Source organism: Topomyia yanbarensis, chromosome 3 (assembly GCF_030247195.1).
Source record: "Topomyia yanbarensis strain Yona2022 chromosome 3, ASM3024719v1, whole genome shotgun sequence".
In the NCBI taxonomy this organism is placed as follows: Eukaryota; Metazoa; Arthropoda; class Insecta; order Diptera; family Culicidae; genus Topomyia; species Topomyia yanbarensis.
This window is the reverse complement of record NC_080672.1, coordinates 267540716-267567573: the sequence shown is the minus strand read 5'-3', so window position 1 is coordinate 267567573 and position 26858 is coordinate 267540716. Positions and strand designations below refer to the sequence as shown.

At 36.9% G+C, this 26858-nt stretch overlaps 1 protein-coding gene across 6 annotated transcripts in view; it reads left to right on the top strand.

Annotated features, from left to right (window-relative positions):
- The window catches only part of LOC131689849 (protein furry), a 411320-nt gene that overhangs the window by 333550 nt on the left and 50912 nt on the right, over positions 1–26858 (top strand). For all 6 annotated transcript variants that reach the window (XM_058975189.1, XM_058975188.1, XM_058975187.1 and 3 more), the window contains one exon: positions 25690–25928. In XM_058975189.1, coding sequence (XP_058831172.1) covers positions 25690–25928 — 239 coding nt within the window. The remainder of the gene's footprint in view (positions 1–25689; positions 25929–26858) is intronic.

The window sequence follows — 26858 nt, the reverse complement described above, 5'->3', positions numbered from 1 at the left end:
TTTTTAGGATTATCAAGCTGATACCAGCTGTAAATAGTAACAATGATCGCTATTGAAAAAACACGGACGAAATGGGTGGTGTAGAACGGTAGTTATTGTAAAAAAACGTAAGGGCGATACTTCAATGCTGATAGGTGGGACCGAAAAAGTAAACAATCGCCAAAGGGGCTATACTATCATTTTGTCAATTTCAATAGCAAAAACAAATTTTAATTTAATAATTTCAAATACTTTATGAAGTTTTGGGTTTCGATCACTGAATCATGCAATCCAGGATGTAAAAAAAACACAATAGTTCTTAAATAGGAAATAAAACCAAGTCTGGAAATATTCACTGTAGATTTTCTTTGAATGGTATCACTGCTAGTATCGCCCTTTTCAAGAAAAAGCGTAGATTTCTTAGTTCTCAGTCGCGTTAGGAATTTGAGCAAAGTATAAACTTCAAATCGATTAAAAAAAATCGATTTTTTTTGGCTCAGTACGATATATAACCCCTTTAGGAAAATTCAGTTTTCCCACCACAATGCATTGATTGAGGAATTTAGATATTTTATTAACAGAGCATTAGCAATAATTCTTGTATGTCTATTTTTTCGCTTTCCCATTGATTTGGTTTGAGATTTCTAGCACTGATGTTGTCCTATGCTGATTTGAGCGCTTCTCTGAGTCCTGCCACTATCCCATGTAGTATGTGTTATCAAAAACATCGCGAAGCATCAAGCTCTAAATGTTTTCAAACGATATAATATCCGAAGAGAGTGATAAGAGTTATAAGAAATGTCTCATCACACTATTAGGTGGATTAAAAGCGTTTTATTCGTTTTTGGGTTCCTATTTCAGACAGTTTTATCAAGAGTTATCATGTCCGTCGTGGCGCTTCTCGACGTGGAAATGGTTGAATGTCTACTCTTGGAACGCTCGTATGTTTGGCTCTGCGAGACTGAAATTTTTTCGTGAATAATGAACGTCTAAATAACATGACACAAGAAGTCCATTGTTGCCTTGCATTGAAAATTGTAAACAAAAAATCGGTTCGAGTACTTTATACCAGACGCCCACTTGCATATTTTTAAAATTCATACTATTTGCAGACAAAACATTTGTTTAGTAAAAATAATTCTAACTTTCAATTTAAAATGCTCATAAGTCATAACAATAACCTTATAAAATATAACCGCTTTCATGACGTTTTAATTTTTTTTCGACACCTTCTAATTAATGAAATTATGATTTTTTGATAGGTTATTCGCATTTCTCCATAAAGAAATGATGACATGTGTTTTTTGTTTTTGTTATAGAACTCACTGGTAGACATGACTTCGCAGTGCAGTAACTCGATATTTGGAGCGTCTCGTTGGCAAAGGACATGATTTGAGAAAAAGCTTTACAGAATGGTTTTTTCTGCTATGATATTTTGTATTAGTTTCTACTGGTGGCGGAAGACTTTTATTTTATTCAAGCTGATAGAAAAATACCTGCTGTCATTCTATGCCAAGGAGAACCATGAATTTTGGAAGTAATTCGTTTTGATTACGTTTTGTTCCACGGATGTAGCGTGAAATGTTTGATTTAATTACGTTTTCAGAAGACCTAACGCCTATCGGGTGCGAATCGTGTCCGGATATCGGGTTGATAAAATTCAATGTAGACCCAATCTATGAGTTGGAAGAAGACTAGCATACGATATCTTACTCATACGTAACCAGGATTAAACCGTAAATACAGCAGTATTCAAAGCCAATCCCATCAGGCTAATGTTCAACTATGGATCGTTTTATCCAACATATATCATAGTCAACGTAGCCATAACCTCATCAAACGAACTGTTATATTCTATACCAACAGTAGAAACATATCATCAATCATTATCTCTGGAAAAACGATTACCCCTCAGCACTTATGAATCGGTCAATTTATACATTCTATGGAAATCACCTTTGATAGCTTGTATCATGTAATATACTAACATACCACCCAACGGCAACGTGCTGGACCAAATTGATAAACAAACAGTATTCAATAGCAATATTTCATCCTTCAGTGGCAAAAAAACGAAAATAGTAGGTTCTCGTATCTTGCTTCCAGATTCGACGGAGTAAACAGAAGTAAACAAACTTGCTCCTGTTAGCCCTGATTTGCAATCATAAATGAAAATGAACAATTTCGCTCTGGATTCCCGACCAGGAAGAAATAACACAATTATAACTCATGCTGATATTTTGTTACGAAAAATTTCCTATCAAATTTTGTTATAAAGCAGAAACCGTTAGGTGTTAAAATAACAAAAATTCTAACAAAAAATTCTCTACGAATATCACATTTATAACAAACGTTGATAGCAATATAACACGATCATAACAACATGAGATAGCATAATGGACTCCAACATAGCTTGTATTACTTATTGTATAATATCAACGATTTTAGCGTGCACGTCTAAAAATAGAATACGAGAAAATTAAAGCATACATTAAGGCGCTTTTTGCTTTGGGAGCAAAAAAGCTTCATGCATCAAAAGCTTTTATAGCATTGCCAAATGATTGCATACCTGCTGGCTGATTGTTATTGTGAATATATGACACGCAGATTATTATTTGTGGATATTGTCGCTTTGAACCTGGGTATTCTGAGTTTGATGGGAAAGTCTCCTACATGAACCAACGACGTTGTTTTCGACTGATGTTTAATGTTAGCGTAATATTCCATGCTTCCGTCAAGGGCAAAACGATTATAGATGCAGAAGACGTTTCCAGAACGCACACATTGAACTTTGCCCAAGCCTAAGTGCTCTTTGTTTTCCTGTTGTCATACGCTTTGTTTTTATTCAGTTTTCCTCACCAATACAGCTGTCTATATGACGATGACTGAATAGCTTTATCTTTTCAGATTAGGAAAGAGGGGCTATTTTTAGATTCTAAATAGTGCGCTTTGGCGCTTCTCTTGTACGTTAACGTGTTTTACGTGGTTTTTAGAAATAATGTCGATGCGACATATTTTACGTACATTATTTTACGGAGAATACGACAAATCTTATTTAGGATTCCGCATAGATTCAAAGCAACAAATGTGTTTTGAAGTTTCAAAATAAGTCTCTTTTGGGGATTTGTTATTGGCATTTTTGATATAGGAAAGACTAAACAAATCAGTACAACTATCTCGCACCTAATAAATTGCTAGAAATGCAAATCTTTCACAGAAGTTATATCTATCAACTGTGAATATAACAGATTTATGAGAAAATTCGAGAAATTGTTGATGTTTCTTCGATGGGACGGATTCTTGAATATTTCATGTTTTTTTTCTGTTACACTTTTTTTTTTCCAAATTTGATTAAATTTTAAGGGGGAAATTAACAATATTTTTGCATTAAAGTTTTTAAATATTTCAAGGATTATCAAATCACTTGTCAATTCAACCAAATATACTCAAGTAAACTCAAACACTTTTTATGCGGAGGATAAAATAAAAAAGTCGCGATAGTTTAGAAATTCAAAAAAACGCACAAACTAGAAACCCACACACTGGATATGGTTCCAGTGTTCATAAAAACCTGCATAAATTGGAGAAATCGCACTGAAAGTCTCATCAAGATCCTCAAAATACACTACGAAAATTTTGGAGATCAGTATAATATATCAGATAGTTTTTTGTGACCTGAAAATTCGTTTTCGCAATATGCAGCATAGATTAGAGGAAAATTAATTATATACTCATTAGACAAAGCCATAAAAACTAGTTTTAAAATGCTTTTTGATTTCAATTCACGTTTCTTTATTTCATCTGGACTGCTTGTTACTTCCTGCATATTCTTCGAAATAAGTTTTATAGGAAAATTTTAATCTTTTGAAAAGTTCTTTGATAACTTCACGATTCCTTTTTATGATAATGGCTTTAACATTTAAATCATACGCCTCCTACTCGAAGTTATGTGTCAGATGAGTGTCTCAGAAAATTGGCAATGTCATCTTCTAATCCAACTGCAACCAAGTAAGTCAATCAAACACCTCACTGACAAGTTCTCCGACCAATTGCATCTAAATCTTGTCTATACTCAAAACGCGGAATTTTGAAAATCCAAATCAAAAAAATCAAAAACTTCGAAAATTCGCTTTAAAAAGTTGCATTACGACGCATAAAAAAAGTGTATAAGCAAATATACTGTCATTTGTGTAACCGTTAGCGTTCAAGATAATTGTGAAAGAATATATAACTTACTGTAACATCATCGTTGTATGCGTACATTAATATCATATTATTAATCCAATGGTGCTATAGAAGATATAATCTTGATATAAGCTTTCTTGCATTCCTGATCCGTATATCATAAAGATAACACAGAGAGTAATATATATCAACATGAGATATAAATTTGATAGCTTTCTGTTATGATGTTCTGATCGGGTTACTAACTGTTTATCCGGGTAATGGAACAAGCTTAGTGTTTCACCAAACGCAAACTACAATCAGCGCAAACAGTTCATATCTGACCTCATTTAAAAATGGCTTCTATCAAATGGAATTATCCTGTATGGATTGGGGGCTTATTCTCGTTAACGACGATGTTGACGAAGTCGAGAAGATTTTATTTGAGGTTTCATCCAAATTGGCTTTTCCCAACAAGGTTAAACGATAAATTTTACTTATCCTGGTACTGGAGTAGATAAACCTTTTCCCATACAATGCGAATATATTCGAGTCGAAAAAATTGATCATCGCGTGATCTGTTTAGCAAAGCCGGCACAAAGCAAACTTGCTCTAGTGACCAATTTTATCCGTGACTCGTACGTGCCAACATTAAAGGTTGAACATCTCGCTGTTTGTGGAGCTCCTGGACAGCACTAACGTTTTACTTACATGAGCGATAGTGAAATTTAACGTGTTCTGGTTCTGGTTTTGTCGTTCAAGTTCACACTTCGAGTTAAAATGTGTTTCAACACTAGTTTGATAATGTTTTCCTTGATTGTACTTATTAAAACGAGTTTTAAATTTATCATTTATGCGCTACTAACACAGACAATAACAAATATGTTCGACGAGGGCCACGAGATTAGCATATATCGGGTGAAACTATGACAGTTGGCCCAATCGTCAATATGTAGGGGATGGTGGGGAATTATGAACCATGGGGAGTTGTGAACATCGTCAATTCCCGCTAAGCTATAAATGATAAAAATGTGGTAACTATTTTTAAATGTTTCTACTGTCATGACGCCACTTTCTCATTAGCAAATGTTTTATTAACTCATGTTCTTCGTGTTTGGGTAACTAGCGAATAAATATACCAAACAAAAAGTTTTTTTTTTTCTCTATTATATTTTGTGGTATGTTGAGTCCCATTATGTAGCAGATTTCAAAGTAAATTAGTGCAAAACATTCCTTGGGAAATCGGTTTTCATTAACAAAAAAAAATTGGATGAACCTTTAATGTGTCAATGGAGATACGTATTTTTCGAAGATATGTAAAGTGGGGAATTGTGAACCATACATTTCAGTCGATTAAAGTTTTTAACGAACAGTATCATAATTCGAAAATTAGGGATGACTAATGTATATTATGATATAAAAAGGCTCAATTTTATGCGAAGAACGGGATTCTACCACAATTTTAATCACTCCGTGTCGCAACCGCAAATTCAAGTGGCTTGGTGCGAATCATGTTGTCACCTATTCATTGCGAATCAGATCACTTTTCCATCTCATCTTTAGTTAATATCTTAAAATTTATCTTCTATAGCTCTAATAAAAATAAACTACAAGAATATTACATTTCTTCTACTTTTTGCGATAATTCACAACTCCCCACCTAACAAAAAATGCCGATTCTACGCATTTCACGCATTCTGTCGTATCTCAAAGAAGATAATGATAATTTTAAATTGCTTCAGTCTGTGGACGTGTTAAAGTATCCTTTACAAATACCAGGTCAAATTTCGAAAATCGACCAATATTTATGGTAGCTATGTCCCGAAAACAAAACGATGTTCATAACTTCCCACCGTCCCCTACTTAACAACGAAAATGAAGAAAATCAGTAAGACCCGAACCAAGTATCGAAAAATATAACGACAGCAAACGATAACCATCCCGACTACGACAAAAGCAAACATCAATGTCTGTAATCTAGCAGAACTTGATGGGATGGAATGTGTAGTAGACCTCTAATTTCCATAAATCGAAACGGCGAAGTTATTAGAGACCATTTACCCCACGGCAAATTTAATCTGGCGTCCAAGGTACATTTTCTCCTACGGTCGGCCAACATAACGAGATCAGCATAGCCACTGTAAACCTGCATCATGTGCAAATCAACAGCAATGGAATGAAAATTGTAGCAATCCAATGTGGTTAGGCCGATGTGAAATTTTCCAGCAAATGCTGTTTCTACTTCGAAGACTGTTGATGTGAGGTATTTGCCATTCTCTCAGGCAAGAGCAATGTGCAAACATTGTGCAAATACGGATTACCGATTCATGTCGTTCCTGACAATGGGAAATTTTCAGAATAAGAATGTACATTAGAATGGAATTACAGTACATACCCCCACATACAACGAACTTACATAAAAAGGGAAATCTGTCGAGCCCAAGCGCACCTCAGTCCGAATAATCTTAACCGTTATGTGTCCGACGCGGTACCCGGGTACCTTTTTAGATTTCAATTAATGAAATTCCCATGTTTTGTGCATAGCCTGAAATTGGAATTTTGTGACATCTTAGAACTTCACTCAATCAAGATTTTGTGTTAATAATATTGTTGACATAGTAAGAGGGGGAGTGAGGAGGGGCTCCTGAATTTTTTTACTACGTAACAGGCCAACGTGGGTACCCGGGTACCCACAAAACTGAAATACCAAAAACTAAGGTGGTTTCTAACCGATTTTAATACTTTTTGGTGTTTTGGATTCGGGAACTCATCCACTTTTAGACTTGGTAAAAATGAATCGGATTATTTCATTTGGTTCCCAGGAATCCGGATTTCCGGAAGCATGTTCCAGTGCTGGGATACTATTTGTGAATTTCAATGTAATACTAGCAATATGGGTATTAAAATTCTTGGAATTGCATCAGTAGGCTATATCTCGTGGTTTTGGAATCATTTGGTGATTTGATCCCGGAACGGACATTCCGGAGCAGCTTCGCGTGGGGCCGTGAGTGGCCGTTCCATTCCAATTCCTTTTTTTAAACTGCCATAGGTTCCCGTAACAAATAACAGACTTTCGAGAAAATTTGAAGAGTTTTGATACTCACATTGATAGGACATTATTAAAATTTACAAATCATGCCCTAGTACTGGAACATTACTCCGGAAAATCCGGATTGATGATGATGATGGTCCCACCTCATACCCCCACAAAGGTGTGAGCTGAACGAGTTATCTAGAAGATAATTAATATTTTAAATCATGACAAGACCAGTTAACAAAAAAAACGGACTGGTTCAATTTACAGACATAGCCTTTCCTTCAAAAGAACGTAACCAGATATATTTCGAATATTCCATCAACAACCAGGGTCCATCAAGAAAATTTCCATTCCGGGAAGATACTTGATAGAATCGGGAATTGAACCCAATAGCTTCCATTTCTGATAATTCTCTGTAAGACTCCTCCCGCCTGACCAAGACATCGGTACTACCACCTGCTAAGGTGAGAAGTGACGAGCCTAGTGGCAGTGCAGAGTCTAATCGAGTTATATCATCCACATCAGGCCCCTTTATTGAAAGTTGCGTACCACTAACCCAAGGCAACCCAGGAATATTCCTTTCCGGGAATACCCTGGATTGATCAGGAATTGAACCCGATATCTTGTTTTATCAGAAGAAATCACCAAGCCCCCCACTCAACGAACCAACTCCGTTATTGCCGCTATGGCAGCAATAACCGAGATTAACTCTATTGTCGAGCAAAGCCAGCAAAGCAACTCCATCATCAAATCAGACCCTGATCACAACAAAAGTCTAAAAGCTTCAATTCAACCCGATGAGCTCTTAGTACTGGTCACCATGTTCGATTTCAAGTTAGTCTCTATCTGTTTATCGCGCGCGTGGCTCAGACTTCTGTAGACATCTCATTATTTTTAAAAACTATAATAAACAATTAACAAAAATCCATCATCATCATAGCGAATATAATAACTTAGTGTGACTAAATGCAAATAATAGAAGAGAAAAAAAATACAATCTTCGTGGTATTACATAGTTATTCAAATAACTCCAAAATATGAAAATTCAACAAATCTGTCTACAAAGCAGATTTTACGTGTGAAATACATAGTGTTTTGAACTCCGCTAATGTTGCCGCACGTTTAATATGTCTAGGCATCGAATTGAAAAAACTTATTCCTTATTCTGTGATCTACTAAATAAAAAGTTAGGTGTTCTTGCATCAGACGCGTTTCTAGTGTTGTACCTATGCACATCACTTCCTCTTTCAATTCGATCACACAAATATCGAGGTAGCATTCCATTAATAATTTTAAAAATGAACACCATTGTTAAGTAATAAATTCTTTGCTTCACAGAGAGCCATTGTAATGCGCTTAGCATGAAACTAGAGGAAGTGTATCTGTTACATTTTAAAATTAATCGCATGATTCTATTTTGCAATCGCTGTAACCTCAATATTTGTGTTTGATTGGCAAGAAACAAAATGGACGGGCAGAAGTCAATATGTGGTGAAACAATAGATTTATATAATAAAATTTTACTACTAATTGTTAAATCATTTTTCAGACGACACAATATACCATACTTTTTAGCAATCTTTTTGATGACATTGTCGATGTGAGACTTAAAGGTTAACTTATCATCAATGATTATTCCAAGATATTTTAATTCACTAACGCGATCAATAGTCTCACCATTTATTTTAACGTTAACGTCAGGCCTAGTATTAGCCGAAGAGATAATCATATATTTAGTTTTAGCAACATTTAACTTTAATTGTTTAAATTTTAACCAACGAGCAAGGGAATGCAAATCTTCGTTCAAATGCGCCACGGCTTCATCTATATCCTTAGCTGCAATGAACAGAACAGTGTCGTCAGCAAACAAATTTAGGTCACAAAATCGTAAAACTCGCCTAATGTCATTTATATACATAATAAATAAAATAGGACCCAAGACACTACCTTGCGGCACTCCAAGAGGATTGTCGAGAGGACTAGATACAAAATCGTTAAAACTAGTTTTCTGAGTTCTATCACATAGATAGTTTTCAAACCACTTATGTGCTATCCCTCCGATACCAAATCGCTCTAAAGTTTTCAAAAGTAAAGGTCTCGAAATTGTCTCAAAAGCGCGTTTCAGATCCAAAAATACAGCAAAAATAGTCTCTTTAACCTCGATTTTCTCTTTCCATTTTGCTAACACTAGATTCAAAGCGGTTTCGCAAGAGTGTCCCTCTCGGTATCCCGATTGCTCCGGAATTAGCAAATTATTATTATTCAAATAACTCATCAGCTGGCCCTTAACAACAAGTTCTAAAATTTTCTCTAATGTGCGCAACATGTTAATGGGGCGGTACTCTTCGGCTTTATCCGTCCCAGTAACTTTGGGAATAGGAATCACAAGTGACTCCTTCCAAACTGTCGGCACGTGCCCAGTTTGTAGCGATTCATTTACAAGATCCAGCAGATCGTGTCCGATGACATGAAAGCAATCCTGTATCACTTTTGCATTGACATTATCGATACCAGCCGATTTTCCCAAAGAAAAACAAATATCTTTCAATTGTTCAAAAGTGATTGGGTGAAATCCGTCAAATCTACAGTTAGTATTAATCGGCTGTGTTATTTCCACAGGTTCACTGACCAGCTCAATACTTTGATTGATCAGTTGGACACTGTTAACGAAATAACTGTTCAATTTTTCAGCTATTATTTGTTCAGATTGTTCTTCTATCCCGTTAAAAGTTATGGACTGCGAGGAACTACGTTTAGGTTTAATTAAATTCTTTAGGATTTTCCATAACTCTTTGCTGTTGTTTTGATGTTGATCGATCTTCCTTTGAATATATTCACATTTGGTCTTCTTCAAGGCCCGTGAATAAATATTTCGCGCGTGTGTGTACCCATTCCAAAGACGTTCACTATTAGTTCTGCAAAATTTCTTGTACTTTTTATCCCTTTTACGTTTAAGACGCAAAAGATCTAAAGAGTACCAGCTGTTCGATTTATTTGAATTAACAAACTTTTGAGAAACTAAACTATTTGTACACTCTTTTAACACGTTAGTTAGAACAGCTGCCTTGTTATCCAAATTTCCATTCAATTCCGTAAAATCCATGCTTCTCGAAACCAGTTGAGACATAGCTTGTTTTGAATATCTTTTCCAGCACTTGATTTTAACTTTATCCTCTTCATGGTTAGGTTCATTCTCCAGTAAAATTGAAATTGTCTCATGGTCTGAAATTTTACAATCGGCCTCTACATACGAATGAACCCCATCAAAATTGGAATACACGTGATCTATCAATGTTCTACTGTGTCTGGAAATTCTTGTAAACTCACTAACCGTTTGCTTGAAATTGAAAAACTCTGCCAACTGCTTCAACTGATTCGAATTTTGATCATTGAGCCAATCAATATTGAAATCGCCCGAAATTACATTAAGTTTACTTAAGTCAACGAAATTCTCCCACCAGTTTTCTAAAATTTCTAAAAACCGTCGATCGCTTGAACTAGGAGAATGGTATACTACTGCAAAATTTCCCATCTGCATGCCTCTTTCAACTGATATACCCAAGAACCAATTATTATCAACTGCTTCGTTTAACCGAACGTTGAATTTAATCGATTCTTTGGCGTAAATAGCAACTCCACCGGTATGTCTGGAATGAGATAGGCAAAAAGCAACTTTATAACCCGGAATGCTATACTGATCAAATGCATCAGCATCAACAATATGTGTTTCTGATATTAAAACCAACAATGGACGTTTGTTTTCTACAAGATGTCGCATTGCGACAAAGTTTGTAGATAACCCAGCTATATTTAAATACAATGTTTCAGACAACCTCTCGTTTGTTAGTTGCTATTCACTTGACCAAACGTTGCTTTTTTTCAATTCTAGCAGTCTCCGATATACTGAACACTGCTTACTAAATGCCGCATGATTTACGTCCAAATTCATTTTACGTTCATTATTCTTTTTAATACAATTAACGCATTTAAAATCCGTTGACGAGCATTCAGATGTTCTATGTGCTCCATTACATCTGGAGCATGTTTCTTTATTCACGCATCCCGTGCTCTTATGACCATATTCTCCACAGTTGAAGCAGCGCAGCACGTTAAAGGCCTCAAAAACAGAACACCTATCCCAACCAATGTTTACCGCACGGGCTGACATCAGGCTGCTATAAGTGTCCTTATCAACTTCAATTATAACATTGTATTTGTTATATTTGAAGCGTGGATTTTGGAAATTGGCAACAACTTTAACATATTCAAACGGAATACCCTCATTCTGACTCTTCAATAAGTCAATGAAGACTTCTTCAGAGTATCGATCACTCATCCCCATTATTTTTATCTTCGGTTTACCGGGTATCGGTATAACAGCATTATACTTTTCACCCAGATTGCTTACAATGATTACCAAGAACCAGATTCATTCATCCGGTTCAATTTTACGAAATCAAAAAGTGGACGAGTTCTTGAATCCAAAACATCTAAAAGTGTCCATATCGGTTAAAGGAAGCCACAGTTATGAGCATTTCAATTTCTGGGTACCCGGGTACCCTCGTTGGCCTGTTAAAGGTGTTTTTTGTTGGACACATAACTATTAAATGGAGAGCACTACCCATGATCGCATATTTGTCCGGTTTTCTATGGGATTTCCTACCTTAATGGGACTGTCTGCCGATCACGGGCATAGCAGATAAATCAAAATTTCAACCAAAAAAACCTGTTTTAATCCACCTTGAGGTGCAATTGTGCCTTTCACATTTCTCCAAACTATGATTTAATAGCTGGTTCGGACAATATAACCTTTTTGCATTCATCGCGGTATCGGTTTGAATCGGAGTTTTCTATGTGATCGCACTCCACAACCCGTAACTCCGGAGCCGGAAGTCGGATGGAGATGGAATTTAATATCATTTGAGACTAAGTTGATCAAATCGGTCTAGCTATTTTCGAGAAACCAATATAACCGTTATTCTGAATTTGGATGCTTCCGGATCTGTCGATGGTGGCCAGTGCGGCCAAAGAGATTTTGAATGACCTAGATCTACAAATTCAACAGTTGTGTTTACATTTTGGAAAAAATTTCACCTTTTTACATTCATCGCAGAATTCGTTAGAATCTGGATTTGCTGCGTAATCGTACGTATCACCCTGTAATTCAGGAACCAGAACTCGGATCCACACAAAATTCAACAGCAGCGGATGGACCTTTCATTTAAAATTAAGTTTGTCAAAAACGGTTCAGAAAATTTCGAGAAACCGACGTGGACAAATCAACAAATTTTGTTTTGTAACCATACTCTTCAACTCGTAATCCGGAACAAGATGTCGGTTGAAAATGAAATTTAATAGCAACCTATGGGAATATTATACCTTTCATTTGAATCTTAGTTTGTAAAAATCGGTTCAGCCATCTCCGAGAAACCGATGTGGACATTTTGTTAACAAATCCGCACATACATACATACACATACATACATACATACATACATACATACATACATACATACATACACACATACATACATACATACATACATACATACATACATACATACATACACACATACACACATACATACACACAGGTATTTTGCGATCTCGGCGAACTGAGTCGAATGTTATATGAGACTCGGCCCTCCGGGCCTCGGTTAGAAAGTCGGTTTTTGGAGCAATTGCATAACCTTTCTATATGAGAAAGGCAAAGGAATAATATTTAACCCTTTCATGTCCAACTTTTTTCTAGTGCAGATAGGTATTCAAAACTATTTTTTCTTGAAAACGGTGGTGTCTAGAAACACGAAAAGCCTTTTTTTCATAAAGATAGTTGCTTCCCTCGCAGTGCTAGAAGCTGCTCAATTTTTACCTTTTAATGCTCAATACAATTCTCCTAGAATATTTACAATAATCCACTTGCGTGGAAAATATTGCCAAAGATAGTCTGAATTGATAAGTTTTCTCAGTTTTCAATTATATTGCAACATAATGAAGATATCTGAAAAATTCATTTTCCGTCATCAGTATAAACTGTCCCTGGCAGCACTGCTCCATCGGAATCCAATCAGACTAATTGCAATAACTTCAGTTCTAGAGCTGATTTCTGTAACTTTTAATAATCAAATGAAAGGCAATAGTCACATTTATTTGCCTTACTTGTTTTTGTGAGCAAACCTTGGCTCAATCAAAAGTTATAGCTGTTTAAAAACATTGTTGTCCACAAACAACATGGGCATGAATGGGTTAATGAGCTTAATCAGCATGAGTTCAATGTTATCTTCATGTGATTATATTTTGAAATGTTGGTGGAATGGGTTTGAAAGTGGAGGGAATGGGGGGTTAGTAGAGTGGGAGTGGATGATGCGTCAGAAATCCTTCATCTTATTTCGGTATACGAGGTGGATGAAGGAAATGCGGGCGTGAGGGTGGTCCAAGGGGAGGGGAGTGATGAAGGAGTGAGGTGTAAGGGCAAGGCGGGGGGAGGGGCGGCGACGCAATACTCAACTGCATATTTTGCCTTCCATTTGAGACTTGGTTTGAGAAAATCGGTTCAGTCATCACAGAAGAACCGATGTGACTTTAATTGCGGAATAAATATGCCCGGAATTCCGGACTTCCGGAATCGTCGATAGTGGACAATATATTCAAAGAATGTTTGATTAGCAATCAGTGATCTAGATCTGCGATTAGAAGTAATTTGGTGACCATTTCAATAGTTTTTAGCCTCTGAGGTATTACGATTGTACCGATTTATATGGGAAATTCCAGTGTATCCTTACTAACACCCCTGTAACTCCGGAAGCAAGAGTCAGAACCGAATGAAATTCAGCAGCAGTCAATGGTATTACTGTATCTTTCATTTGAAATCAAGATTGCGAAAATCGGTAGAGAATTCGTTGGGGAATGGGTGTGATATTAGCTTAGGAACTTGGCGGGTTACCCGGGGGCGTCATGAACCGTCATAGGTGGCCAATGTGGTCAAAGCTGCTTTGATTGATCATTAGTGATCCAGACCTGCAAACTAGAGTAATGTTACATCAATTTTAATATGTTTTACATCATTTGAACATCATGGTGGTACCAGTTTATATGGGAATTTGCTGTGTGACCGCACTCTTCAACCCGTAACTCCGGAACCGGAAGTCGGATCAACTAAAAATTCAATAGCAGCTTATGGGAGCGTTATACCTTTCAGATGAAACTAAGTTTGCGAGAATCGGTTCAGCCATCTCTGAGAAAAATGTGTGAGTTTAAATGACACACACACATACACACACATACATACACACACACAGACATTTGCCGATCTCGACGAACTGAATCGAATGGTTTATGACACTCGGCCCTCCGGGCCTCGTTTAAAAAGTCGATTTTTACAGTGATTGCATAGCCTTTCTTTATATGAGAAAGGCAAAAAAGAAGTAGTTTTTATTTCGACAAATATGGTGTATTTATGCGTTCACCCGATTTCTTCAGAATATTTGTTTGTTTTTTTTTTCAAATGAACTATTCTAAATTTTCTAAAATTGTTTTGAAGCTTAATTAATGATGATTCTTAAAATTGGTAAACTCTAATGCGTTTTGTTTGTTATGACAGTTTTCGTGAAAAAGTATTGTCTAAAGTACGATCTTCCCCGCTTTTCACTGCTGCGCTTAACCCTTTATAAGACGATGAGAACTATGTTGCCACCTTTTCGTTTTGCTCATAAAGCAGGAATATGATGTAATAAGTGTTATAATTTTATGAAATACTAGCTAATACACGTCGTACGTTGCTGCGACTTTCAACGAAATAGGAGTAAAACACGGTTTGTTCCGAAGCGTCATCTGGCGGGCAGATAATCCCCAGCCAATAGCACACAAACACGCTCCATAACAAATGTCCACTACGTATAAATTTTCACGGCAATCGGTTAAGCCGTTTGGGAGTCCATAAATTATATACATACAAACTTTGACTATTCGTTAGGAGTCTGGCAACTCTCAATTTTTGGATTTTTATTAGGATAAAGTAAAAACTTTCAGATAGGTGAAGAGTTTTTTTAAAAAAAAAAAAATACGCAAATTTTTTTGGACAATAAAATTTGCTCGATTTAGACTGCATCAAATGTGGACGTTTCGTGCATTTTAAAGAAATTTGGCATCAAAAATACAAATTTGATTTTTAAATTTTCCTTTACTTTCCCGATGACGATCGACACAAAAAATTATTTTAGGCTAAGTTTGTGCAATTTGGTCCAGCCATCTCCGAGAAAAATGTGACGTTTTTGACACAAACGCACATACATACACACATTACCCCTCCCCCGGACTTACTGCGTGTTGGGGTGTCTTGCTAGGATACGGTGGGGTTTCGATTGGGTTCTGCTAAACCTCTAAAAAAGCTATAACTCCGATCAGTTCCAACGAAGCGAAACTGCATCGCTTCTGCTAAGATCCCAAATTTCAGTAATCTAGTAGCTCTTATCAATAGAAGCACTCTAGCCCAACCGGACCGCCAACCGGTACATGAGGATTGACGTTCCTGATTATGGCATACTGTCCATGGCGAACGTCAATGGAAAACACGGATCACGAATTGGATGGCTGCCTCCGTCCCGACAAAACCGTGGCAAGTCTCCGGGTACGTTCAAAACTTGTCACCGTTTAGTTGGTGGTACTGGGTTTGGATGAACCACTACTCTCCATGAAGGATAGTGTCAACCCTAGTATGACCTCCTGCTGCATGGATAATCTTGGGATCACAAGAGGCGACTCCGTACAACGAGTGGATATAGCGGTCCGAAGTACGGACCCACCAGCATAGAGACATCCAATGGAACAAATGAGGAGGACGCGTTTGCAAGAAGCGCTAAGCTGCAGAGGTCGTCGGTTACGACACCGATAGCCACAGCGAGTACCAGCAGAGGCTCGATACAGAGTGAGTCATGAGGAAACCAATGCACAGTGGCTGAAAACAGCGTTTTGAGGTACTTAATTCATTAGAGTCAAAACTGTCCATATTAGCGATTTCACATATTCTACAATGTTTGTGTATGTAAAAAGCGCCATCTTTTGGTAATATTTTTTTTTAAATTAATCATAGTAGGCTACAGAAATTTTAACTTTTGAACCGAAAGAGATAGCGCTTGGCTGTGAAAAATTTCATTCCGCGTTTTCAGTAAATGTATGTCAAAAATATGTAAGTTTTGGTGTTTAGTTTCTGTTTTATTGAAATAGATCCAAAAACAATTTGCGGACTGATCTAACGGGCAAATATTAAGGTAATTTGCTTTCGGTAGCTATCTGACAAAGGACAATGCGACGAAATACGAGTTGTGCGGTCCGTTATTAGGGCAAACCGAACAATCCTTTCGGACAAGTGAAGTGTTTTGGTCGTAGTGTGTCGTGTCCACAGGTTTTAATTGGTGCCGTAGGCCGTTCATCCTAGAGTTGGTGACATATGCAGTGCTAAAAAAAAAACTGACATCTGTAAGGCCTATGGAGATTGCGTGGGTTCCCCCTCTCTTATTAAGTTGGTATTCAACTAACATTCCCTTCCCTTTTGCGATCATAAAGACATGGCCAGTAGGGTGGGACAAAAAATAGATTCCAGCTCCGAGCAACTTTTTGGGTACCATTTGGGTCCTAGAACATCTGTGCAAATTCTTAGCTTGATCCCTGAAACTATATTTTTGCGCCCACTGTTCAAAGTTTACATGGGATTTTATATGGGAAAATTAACTTTCACAAAATAATTCCTCCAAGAGTCGCCCATTGCTTCCTAAAAATAAACCGTTATGTGGCTTTTGTAGGAAATTTAACACAGAAACAAAGTCTCGAAAACAACGAAACGATTTGACGCTTAAGAAAAAAGTTATTAAGCTGAAACCAATTGATGCTCTGACGATTGATAAAATATTCATTTTTTCTAGCACCACTGTTGTTGGTTGTCCAATTGTATGCAATTGTGTTTTGATATTCTCTTAATATGTCTAAATCATTTTCCCATACTGTTTGGCCACTTCGCAAGAGTTTTGAGGGATAAATTGAGTCTTCTTTTGTATATAAAAAGAGAAAATTAAAAATTTTGTATATAATTCGACCATCAGCAGCAGTGATGCTATGAAAAGTAAAATTTTCATCATTCTTCAGGGCATCAATTGGTTTTTGCTTAATAACTTTTTCCACAAGCATCAGATTGTTTTGCAGTCTTCTAGACTTTATTTTCATGATAAATTTCCTATAAAAATCAGATATCCATTTATTTTTAGGAGGTAACGGGTGACTCTTGGAAGAATTAATTTGCAAAAGACGTTTTCCCCATACGAAATCCCATGTAAACTTTAAACCGTGGGCGCAAAAATATAGTTTCCCCGATCGAACTAAAAATTTGCAGAGTTGTTCTGGGAGCTAAATGGGACCCAAAAAGTTACTCGGAGCGAAATTTTATTTTTTTCATATAACCATGTCCCACTCTAATATGCACTGGCAGTAGGTGCGACCGGATAATACTGTTGGGCGCCATCAAGTACGGCAGGCGACGAATTACGACAGCTGCAGTTGACCTCGATGATGACATTTTGAACTATTTTGGACGCTACAGAGGTAAACAATTATTTTATTTGAGAGGATATCCCCATTACCGTGGATGTTACAAAGGCAAATTGCCTAATGTCGGTAAGAAAATTCTGGAGTTTCAATCAGAACCTCATATTGCAACTACAGGTATGTATCAACAGCCACTACAAAAGTTGTCAATATTGAATTTGGGATTTTGCAGTTTTGGAACATTGAATTAATTCTAAATTTGCTTAGAAAATCAGTAGAAGGTATATTCAAATACATATCAAAGTCGGGTAATATAATTTGATCAGTTTTACTGTCTTTTCTCTCTGAGTTTTCGCTCGTGAACTATGTTTTCTAACAGAATCAAACAGTAACAAACAGGAGTTGTGTCTCCACTAAAGATTTAAGCAGGTGAAACGAATCCTGGATGGTGGAGCCAAGTTCTGATTATTGAACCCTAACTAGAATTACTTGGAAAATAAAATTGCCAGTTGGGTTTTTTCTTGCTGTTGATTTTGTAAGCTAAAAGGCACTTTCACTAGTGGAGATGTATTCCCCATCTTCCCAACCATCGTTTTCAATATTTTTCAGTTGGAATGCACTTCATGGAGCAATGGGGTGTAAGTTTATCTGATGAATTTCTCTCTTTCTTTATCATTATTATTATTTTATCTTTCTCATTACAGAGAGCGAATAAAGGCGCTTTAACCTAGGCTCATTAGCCAGGGCAAAGTGTAAATACCTCTGTCCCATCCCAAAGGACCAAAGGAGTGACATTAACCTTTTTAGCCAAGTCACTCCCAACGATTTATCATATCCCCTTAAAACTGAAACGGTCGGTACGGTTGTCCTCGTTTCTTCTTTCATCAAGGTTCAAAATGATTCGTTAGTTCAATTATTCAGTAAATGAATAATTGGATTGCCGTATAATTTTGAACCATCTTCAAAATAAACTCTGCACAGTAGGCCTGGCCGTTTTAATATTTGCGTCATATTGCAATATGCGGCAAATATTAATGTTGACAAGAAAAACACTAAAGATAACTGCAGTGTTTTCCAGGATGCTTTTCAATACTGGCTGTGTAAGAGTTAGAATAGAATAGAATAGAAAGAGATAGCGCTTGGCTGTCTTCGACAAAGTTGTAGAGGAGAGTATAGATTATCGTATGAATGTTAGCTTCAGGCCAGAAAAGATGATGCATAAAATTGTTGCCTTCACCACAGTCTGAAATATTTGAAAATATCCAGCCGGTTAATGCAGCAATTATATGGAAAATGTGTATCCTTTACTTTTTTATCCATATCCTGAAACTAAAATTCATACGGTATAAGCCGGACCGAGATGAAATTGTATGTCACCCGTTGGAAAATCATTCAATATCAGTGTTAACCTTCCGGAAGACGCGCTACTACACAGAGTGTGCGTCACTCAGGAAATCAAGCGAAAGCGTCTTTGAACTCCAGCGCCTACTCGTTCAGTGAGCCATTCACGCGACTTCAGGAGGGCCAGACATAAAGTTTTAAAAAGTGTATAACTTTTGAACGGGTGCTTATGGACAAGCAATTTTACCTTCGTTTTGTAGGTGAAACCTAGTCCTATTAGAATAATTGATAGCATAATTACAATTTTCGCCGATAGTGAGGTTAAACGGGTTCAAAAACAGGCCAAAATTAAATCACAGCTATCTGGTCTCTTCGGAAAAGTTGTGTGTTTTATGATGATAAAAAATATCTTAGAACATTGTTAATGCGAAAAATCAGAAATAAAAAAGTTATAAGTAAAAATAGGAAATGAAGGAGTTCACCATAGAGAATTTCTCACAACTCGATTACTATGAGTGACAGAGACAACATGTCTTCTGCAAAATTTATAAAAATACTCTCCTCTACAACTTTGTCGAAGACAGCCAAGCGCTATCTCTTTCGGTTCAAAAGTTAATTTTCTGTAAGCTACTATGATCAATTTAAAAAAAAAAATTACCAAAAGATGGCGCTTTCTACACACACAAGCATTGTAGAATATGTTAAACCGCTAATATGGACAGTTTTGACTCCAATGAATTAAGTACATCGAAACGCTGTTTTGAGCCACTGTGCAATGTTGGGTTACTAAATCGAGTGTTCACCCCGAGATCAGGTAGCGACACCACCCAGAATGACTCACATCTTGGGAAGTCATACTTGACGCATGTGAGGAAAAAGATTGACGAGCTCTATAAATTCGTGAAACACAAGCACAATGTGCACACCAAAATGAAGCAGCTAGTACCGAGTGGAACGCTGAGCTTGGCCGACTGCGCAACGTACTACGGAAGCAACGTAAGCGATTCTTACATCACAGGACCGACGACAACAAAGTTATTCTTCGACAAATTGAGCTGCAATATGAAACAGCCCGAAACAGTGCATTCGGTGAATATCTCAACCAAGTCCAATGCAACCTACGGAATAATCCCTCGACATTCTGGAAGTTTATAAATAGCAGAAGACGCTCCGGGGGTATTCCAGAGAATGTTTATCTTCGAGACAAATGTTCACAGTCCACAGCCGAATCGGTGGATCTTTTTGCAGATCACTTTCGAGATGTATTTACCAGCCCTCCTGTCTACCCATCGCAAGACTACCTTGAAACATTGCCAACCTATAATATCAGCCTCCACTGCCCTAACGTAAACGATGCCGATGTTTTGATAGCTTTGTCCAGCGTTAACCCGATGAAAGGGCCAGGTCCGGATTGTTTGCCCCCTTTGTTCATAAAACATTGTGCCCGAGTGCTTTCTGTACCAGTAAGCATTATTTTCAAGCGCTCGATCACGGAAAATGTTTTTCCAAGTGTGTGGAAAGAAGCTGCTATAGTTCTATCCATAAGGCAGGAAACACTCATAATATTGAAAACTATAGAGGGATCTCGCTTCTGAATTGTTTGGCCAAAGTTCTGGAAAAGTTTGTTTACAATGCAATGTATGCTGCATCTTCATACATAATTGATGAACGTCAGCAGGGCTTTGTAAAGAAACGCTCGACAACTTCGAACTTGATGACGTACACAAGTTTTCTAGTTCCAGCCGTCGAGAAGCGACAGCAAGTTGATGCAATATATTTTGATTTCGCCAAAGCATTCGACAAGGTGCCGCACAACGTTGCGGTTATGAAACTGCAGCGATTAGGATTTCCTCCGTGGGTAACCAGGTGGTTACAATCTTACCTTTCTGAACGATCCGCTTTTGTTAGAATCGGCACCACATACTCAAGCGTATTTGAAACACCAACCGGTGTCCCTCAAGGAAGTCACTTAGGGCCACTTATCTTTATATTATTCATCAACGATCTCTGCACCCGCATCAAGTCTGAAAAACTGCTCTACGCTGTTGATATGAAAATCTTTCGCTCCATTGCTTCGGGACTCGATTCAGCTGTGCTCCAAGAGGATATAGTCAATATTGAAGAGTGGTGCTCGCTGAATGGAATGCAGATCAACGTCGATAAATGTAAGGTTATAAGCTTCGGGCGTTCGACAACTCTAAGGCGCTGCGAATATACCCTTCAAGCGTATGTCATCGAGTGCGTGGAATCTATCCGTGACCTGGGAGTGTTATTTGACAGAAAACTTCGCTTCGCCGATTCGTACGTCTAGATCACTGATTGCCAATCAAACATTCTTTGGTTATATTGTCCACTATCGACGATTCCGGAAGTCCCGGATTCCAGGCATATTCCACAATTTAAGTCATATCGTTTTTTCGGAGATGACTGAACCGATGTTCTCAAACCAAGTTTCAAATGAAAGGCAACATTCGCGATTGAGTATTGTGCCGCCACTCAGCACCCCCACACTTGGCCTCACACCTCCCTCCTTCACCACTCCTCTCCCCTTGGACTACCCTCACATCAGCATTTCCTTCATCCACCCCGTATACCAAAATAAGATGAAGGATTTCTGACGCATCCTCCACTCCCACTCTACGAAAACCCCCACCCGCTCCACTTCCAAACCCATTCCACCAACATTTCAAAATATAATCACATGAAGATAACATTGAACTCATGTTGATTAAGTTATTTAAATATTAGGGGAGCCCGGGGTTGATGGTTGGGATGAGTTGGCGGAATCTCTTTGTCTTCGTTTCTATTAGACATATAGCGCTGCCTCTCATTGTGTAGCTCAAGTTATGTGAAACCCATTATCCAATGTGTTTTTTTTAAACATTTTGTTTTGTAAAAGTTGTGTGCGATATTGTGTCTTCGAGCATAACAAGTAAATTTTTTAAATTTTAAACACTTTGTGTTATTTAGAGTGTTTTTAAATCAATTTCCCAATTGATTTTATTTTTCGATACTGCGTAAAAAGAGCTTTCAGTATCCGTATAGATATTAAACCAATCCATGAATTAAAGTTATTTTTTAAATAGTTTTTTGTAAAATATGCGGTTAGAGTAAGTTGGTGGTGACGCACGCGGGGCAAGTTGGCGCTACTATTTACAGTGCAAATATAGTCGTCAAATATTTTTATTTTTAGAATTCACTCCAAAGTTAACCATTGTGTATCTCGTCAATGCAGGGGATATTTACTTCAGCTAATCGCCTGAAGAATTTCGAAAATATGATTTTGAATATGGAATACGCGTCAAAGTAAAATACCGAGGCATTGAGACTGAAATATATTGGCAATTGTCGGTTAATATACAATTTTATTGATAAGACATTCAGCACGAACCTTTGATATAATTGGATCTCCATTTTCTGGCGTAGCACAAGTAGTCCATATAACAATAGCCTATACCTACTGTGCGATATAGTGATGAGTGACGGTGCCCAGCAAAAAGCAACCCAGATGCGGCCGAACTGTGTTGCTGTTGATTTTTCAAAATGCCCCGTAAGACCAGCCATTCGGGAAGTGGAACAGTTATTAAAAGTGCAGATGGAACTCAATCTGGCTGAAGTGAAAACCCTACAAATGCATCATATCAAACATTGCGTGCTGATTTCGTTCAAGAACATTAACCAAGCTGAGTCATTCGCCTCGCGAAACAACATGCAGCACACCGCCGAATGCGGCAATGTTAAATATAGCATTCCCGTATACATCGAGAACGGCGCTGTAGAAGTTCGTGTCCATGATTTGGCTACACGTACCCCTGTCAGCGTGATTAAAAAATGCTTGCAAAAATACGGAGAAGTAGACTCCGTTACACACGATACATGCAGGATTTTTTCCCGGGCATCACTAACGGTGTTCGTGTGGTGAGAATGCGTGTGACCAAGCCAATTCCCTCATACATATCCGTCACAGCGTTAGGAAGTGACGATGTTCTCATTCATCAGACATCAGTAGTCACGTACCCAGGGCAAATTCCTACGTGCCAGTTCTGCACGAAGACGCTGCACCTCGGAAAACCTTGCGCAGAAACTGTTAAGGAAAACTCAACAAATCCAACTGAAATCAACACACAACCATCTTACGCTAAACCACTAACAGCTGCAAAACCAACATCGCCGGATCAAGCACCAACAACCAGCAACAACAACAACGAAATGAATGCCGACAAATTCGAACATATTATAATGACCCTTAAGAGTAACACACACACTAGAACATCCGACCGCGAGCAGCAGGAAAGTAGTACGGATGAGGACATGGACGTGAACGATAAGGGACCATTCATAAATTACGTAACGCAAAAATTGCCCAAAATTGACTCCCCCCTCCCCCATGTAACAAATTGTCACAAATTTCTCCATCTCCCCTCCCCTATTACGTAACAAATACCCAGAAAATTTTTTTTTTCTTCGGTGAAAACATGTTACGTAACGATCTAGCTAACTCCCCCTCCCCCTATGTCACAACATGTCACAACTTGTTGTACCCCCTAGACCCCCCCTAGAAGCGTTACGTAATTTATGAATGGTCCCTAACGCGAAAGAAGACAAACGAAATGAACCTCAAATTGCAGTGGACAACACTGGCAATATTTCGCCTTCTAGAAAAAGGATCTCAACACGCAGAAGCAAGCTGCGCCTGAACGAGACCAAAAATTTAATATAATTGTTTTTTTTTATTTAAAAAAAAACAATCGGCCTCGTCGAGCTACCGCATTTGGGCCTAATAAATCATTAATTATATATATAAGAAAGACCAAGCAAAAAACTTTGATAAAATTCAGGGATGTTGGCTACAGCGTCATGTTCTATTTTGCAAGATCTATCTACATCAAAGCGGTAAAAAATGGAAACACCGCAAACTAGCCCCGGTCTTCCCTATACTTTTTTGTTTAAAGTGAGTCTGCGTCTACTTTCGTGGTAGTCGTGGGATACGTGCTACGTGAAATACATTGTCACAATTCTATTGAACAAAACCAGCTAATGAATCATAGTTTGGATAAATGAGAATGGCGCAATTGCACCACTAGGTGGATTAAAGCAGGTTTTTTGGAAACGGTCCACGGTCGGAAGTCCATCTCTCATTATTTTTGACCTAGAACTTAAAACTAGTTTTTTTTCGATTCCTTAGAGCAATAGCAAGCAAGGTACGTAGGATTTTTCTCGATATTTAGATTTTTTTTCGGGAAATGGCACACTTTTTAATCGAAAATCGCTTAAATGTAATAAAAATCGACACAAAGTGGTTTGTTAAAGAAATTATGCAATAAAAAAACAGTTCGGACCCCCGGAGAAAGCAATTTTGAATGCGCTGTGAAAATTTTAAGAACGATCAAAGATCATTTGTTCCGGCCAGCTTAAAAAGCTGTTTTCAGAAAAACGCGGTTAAAGTTTTCAGTACACTCATCGTATATATATATATATATATATATATATATATATATATATATATATATATATATATATATATATGTATATATATATATATATATATATATATATATATATATATATATATATATATATATATATATATATATATATATATATATATATATATATATATATATATATATATATATATATATATATATATATATATATATATATATATATATATATATATATATATATATATATATATATATATATATATATATATATATATATATATATATATATATATATATATATATATATATATATATATATATATATATATATATATATATATATATATATATATATATATATATATATATATATATATATATATATATATATATATATATATATATATATATATATATATATATATATATATATATATACAGGGTGTTTGGTTCATGGTTAAGAACCTCTCGAGGAGTGATTGTTTGCCATATTTGGAGAAAAAAATTGTTCTACACATACCATCAAATCTCAACCATTACAAAATTATTGAACTTTTTGTGTTAAAAACTTATTTGTCTTAAAATACCTCTAACTCAAAAAGTATACTTTGTATTTCAAATATTTTAGGTCCACTGGGAAGGTGAAAAAATTTCGCATTGAGTGATGTCACATGTTTCAGCTAATGAGTTTAAGTAGCCTTTTCAAAGTAATTTATTGAAAATTAAACAATTTTAATCGATATGTATCTAAGTATTAGTTACTTCGGTTTATTCTTTAAAGTTTCAGACACTAATTTTAGTAAACGCATTGGTTTGTAGTGATGCCAATCTTGGGATAAAAATGAAAATTTCGATGAATTGATGCTTTTTAAAATGAATTTTTCAAGAACAAACAAAAGTTATATAAATACATTGTTGGAAGAAACAACCAAAAACTGCTTTTAAGGAACCCCTACCAATATATCGCTCGTACAAACATATAAATAAATAGTGCCCTTAATTAAATTACTCCAACTAATCCGTTCCACAAGGTTGCAAATATAACGTCATTTATTAATGGTCCGACGTGACGTCATTTATTAATGGTCCGACGTGACGTCATTTATTAATGGTCCCTATCATATTTAACATAAATTAGATCAGATTCGATAGTGATGTTTTTTTTACCTTTTTTTCTTATCCTCGCAGATGGTCCGCAACCATAAATCATGTCAAGCAGCACAAACAAATGTCGAACCTATCGTCGTCCAATTACAACCTAAGTGGCGGAAGTGGCACCAGCGGCGGCGTAGGGGGTGGCTCTGGATTGCAACTTGATTCGAGCTTTGGCGGCACTGGCTACAACTTGACCTCGGAATTCAAATCTACGGATGATTTATCCATCATCTTAAATATCTACTCGCAGAGGCTGACGAAGGACCGAAACGGTAAGGTGTTCTTCCTTTTTTTCGACTAACAAGCCATGGCATAAGAGCCCCATCAATCAAATGCTGTTTACTTCAAGTTTTGTTCATTTGATATCTGGACTACATAGATACAAGGGCTTCGAAATGGTGCTGCATCGTTTTAGTGCTCCTCGGGAGAATCCAAATTTATTCAATAGTAGAAACTTGAAATGCTTGCTGAAATTGTCAAGCGATTATAAACAGAGCAGTGTGGAACATGAGTATATCTTTATTCTGCTTCGACGCTAGAGAGGGAAACGCAATCTGCGAAAACAACGCTTTATAAAACGTAACAAGATTGTTCAATTGCCATGTGAGAAACTGGAAGAGCAGGACGATGTTTTCAACTTTTCTCCAGATTGTTTTGGAGTTGGGAATGCATTTCATTTCGTCTACGAAACATGATAACAGAAATTATTTATCTTGGAGATATTTGATTGCTTATTTTTTATGAAGACAGTCGCAGGTTTGGGATTTTATCCTAGATGCATTTTGTTATCTTGAGTTTAAAAATATTTGATTATTATTAAGGTATACTACCCATTAAAGCATAAGAGTCCTATATTGAAAAACAGAAAGCCAAGAAAAACGCTGTTCAAGATTTACATTTTCATTTAGCCTTATGGGTGGGACAACCATGTTTTGGTATTTTTTTTTCGATATTTTCTAAACAAACCTAGTTATTTTACAGATAACTCATTTTCGTCAAAAATCCATATGAGACTCTTATGCTTTTATGGACAGTAATAGTAAAGGGGTAATTATCCTGTCGAAAGTTTGGAACAAATCCAACATTTACAATCTACCGCACATATGTCTCACCACGCAATGCACAATGCGCTCCTCTGGAATCCTCGATGTAAAAGGAGTACTGAATCAAATTGCATCACAAGAAACGGTTCATTCAATTTA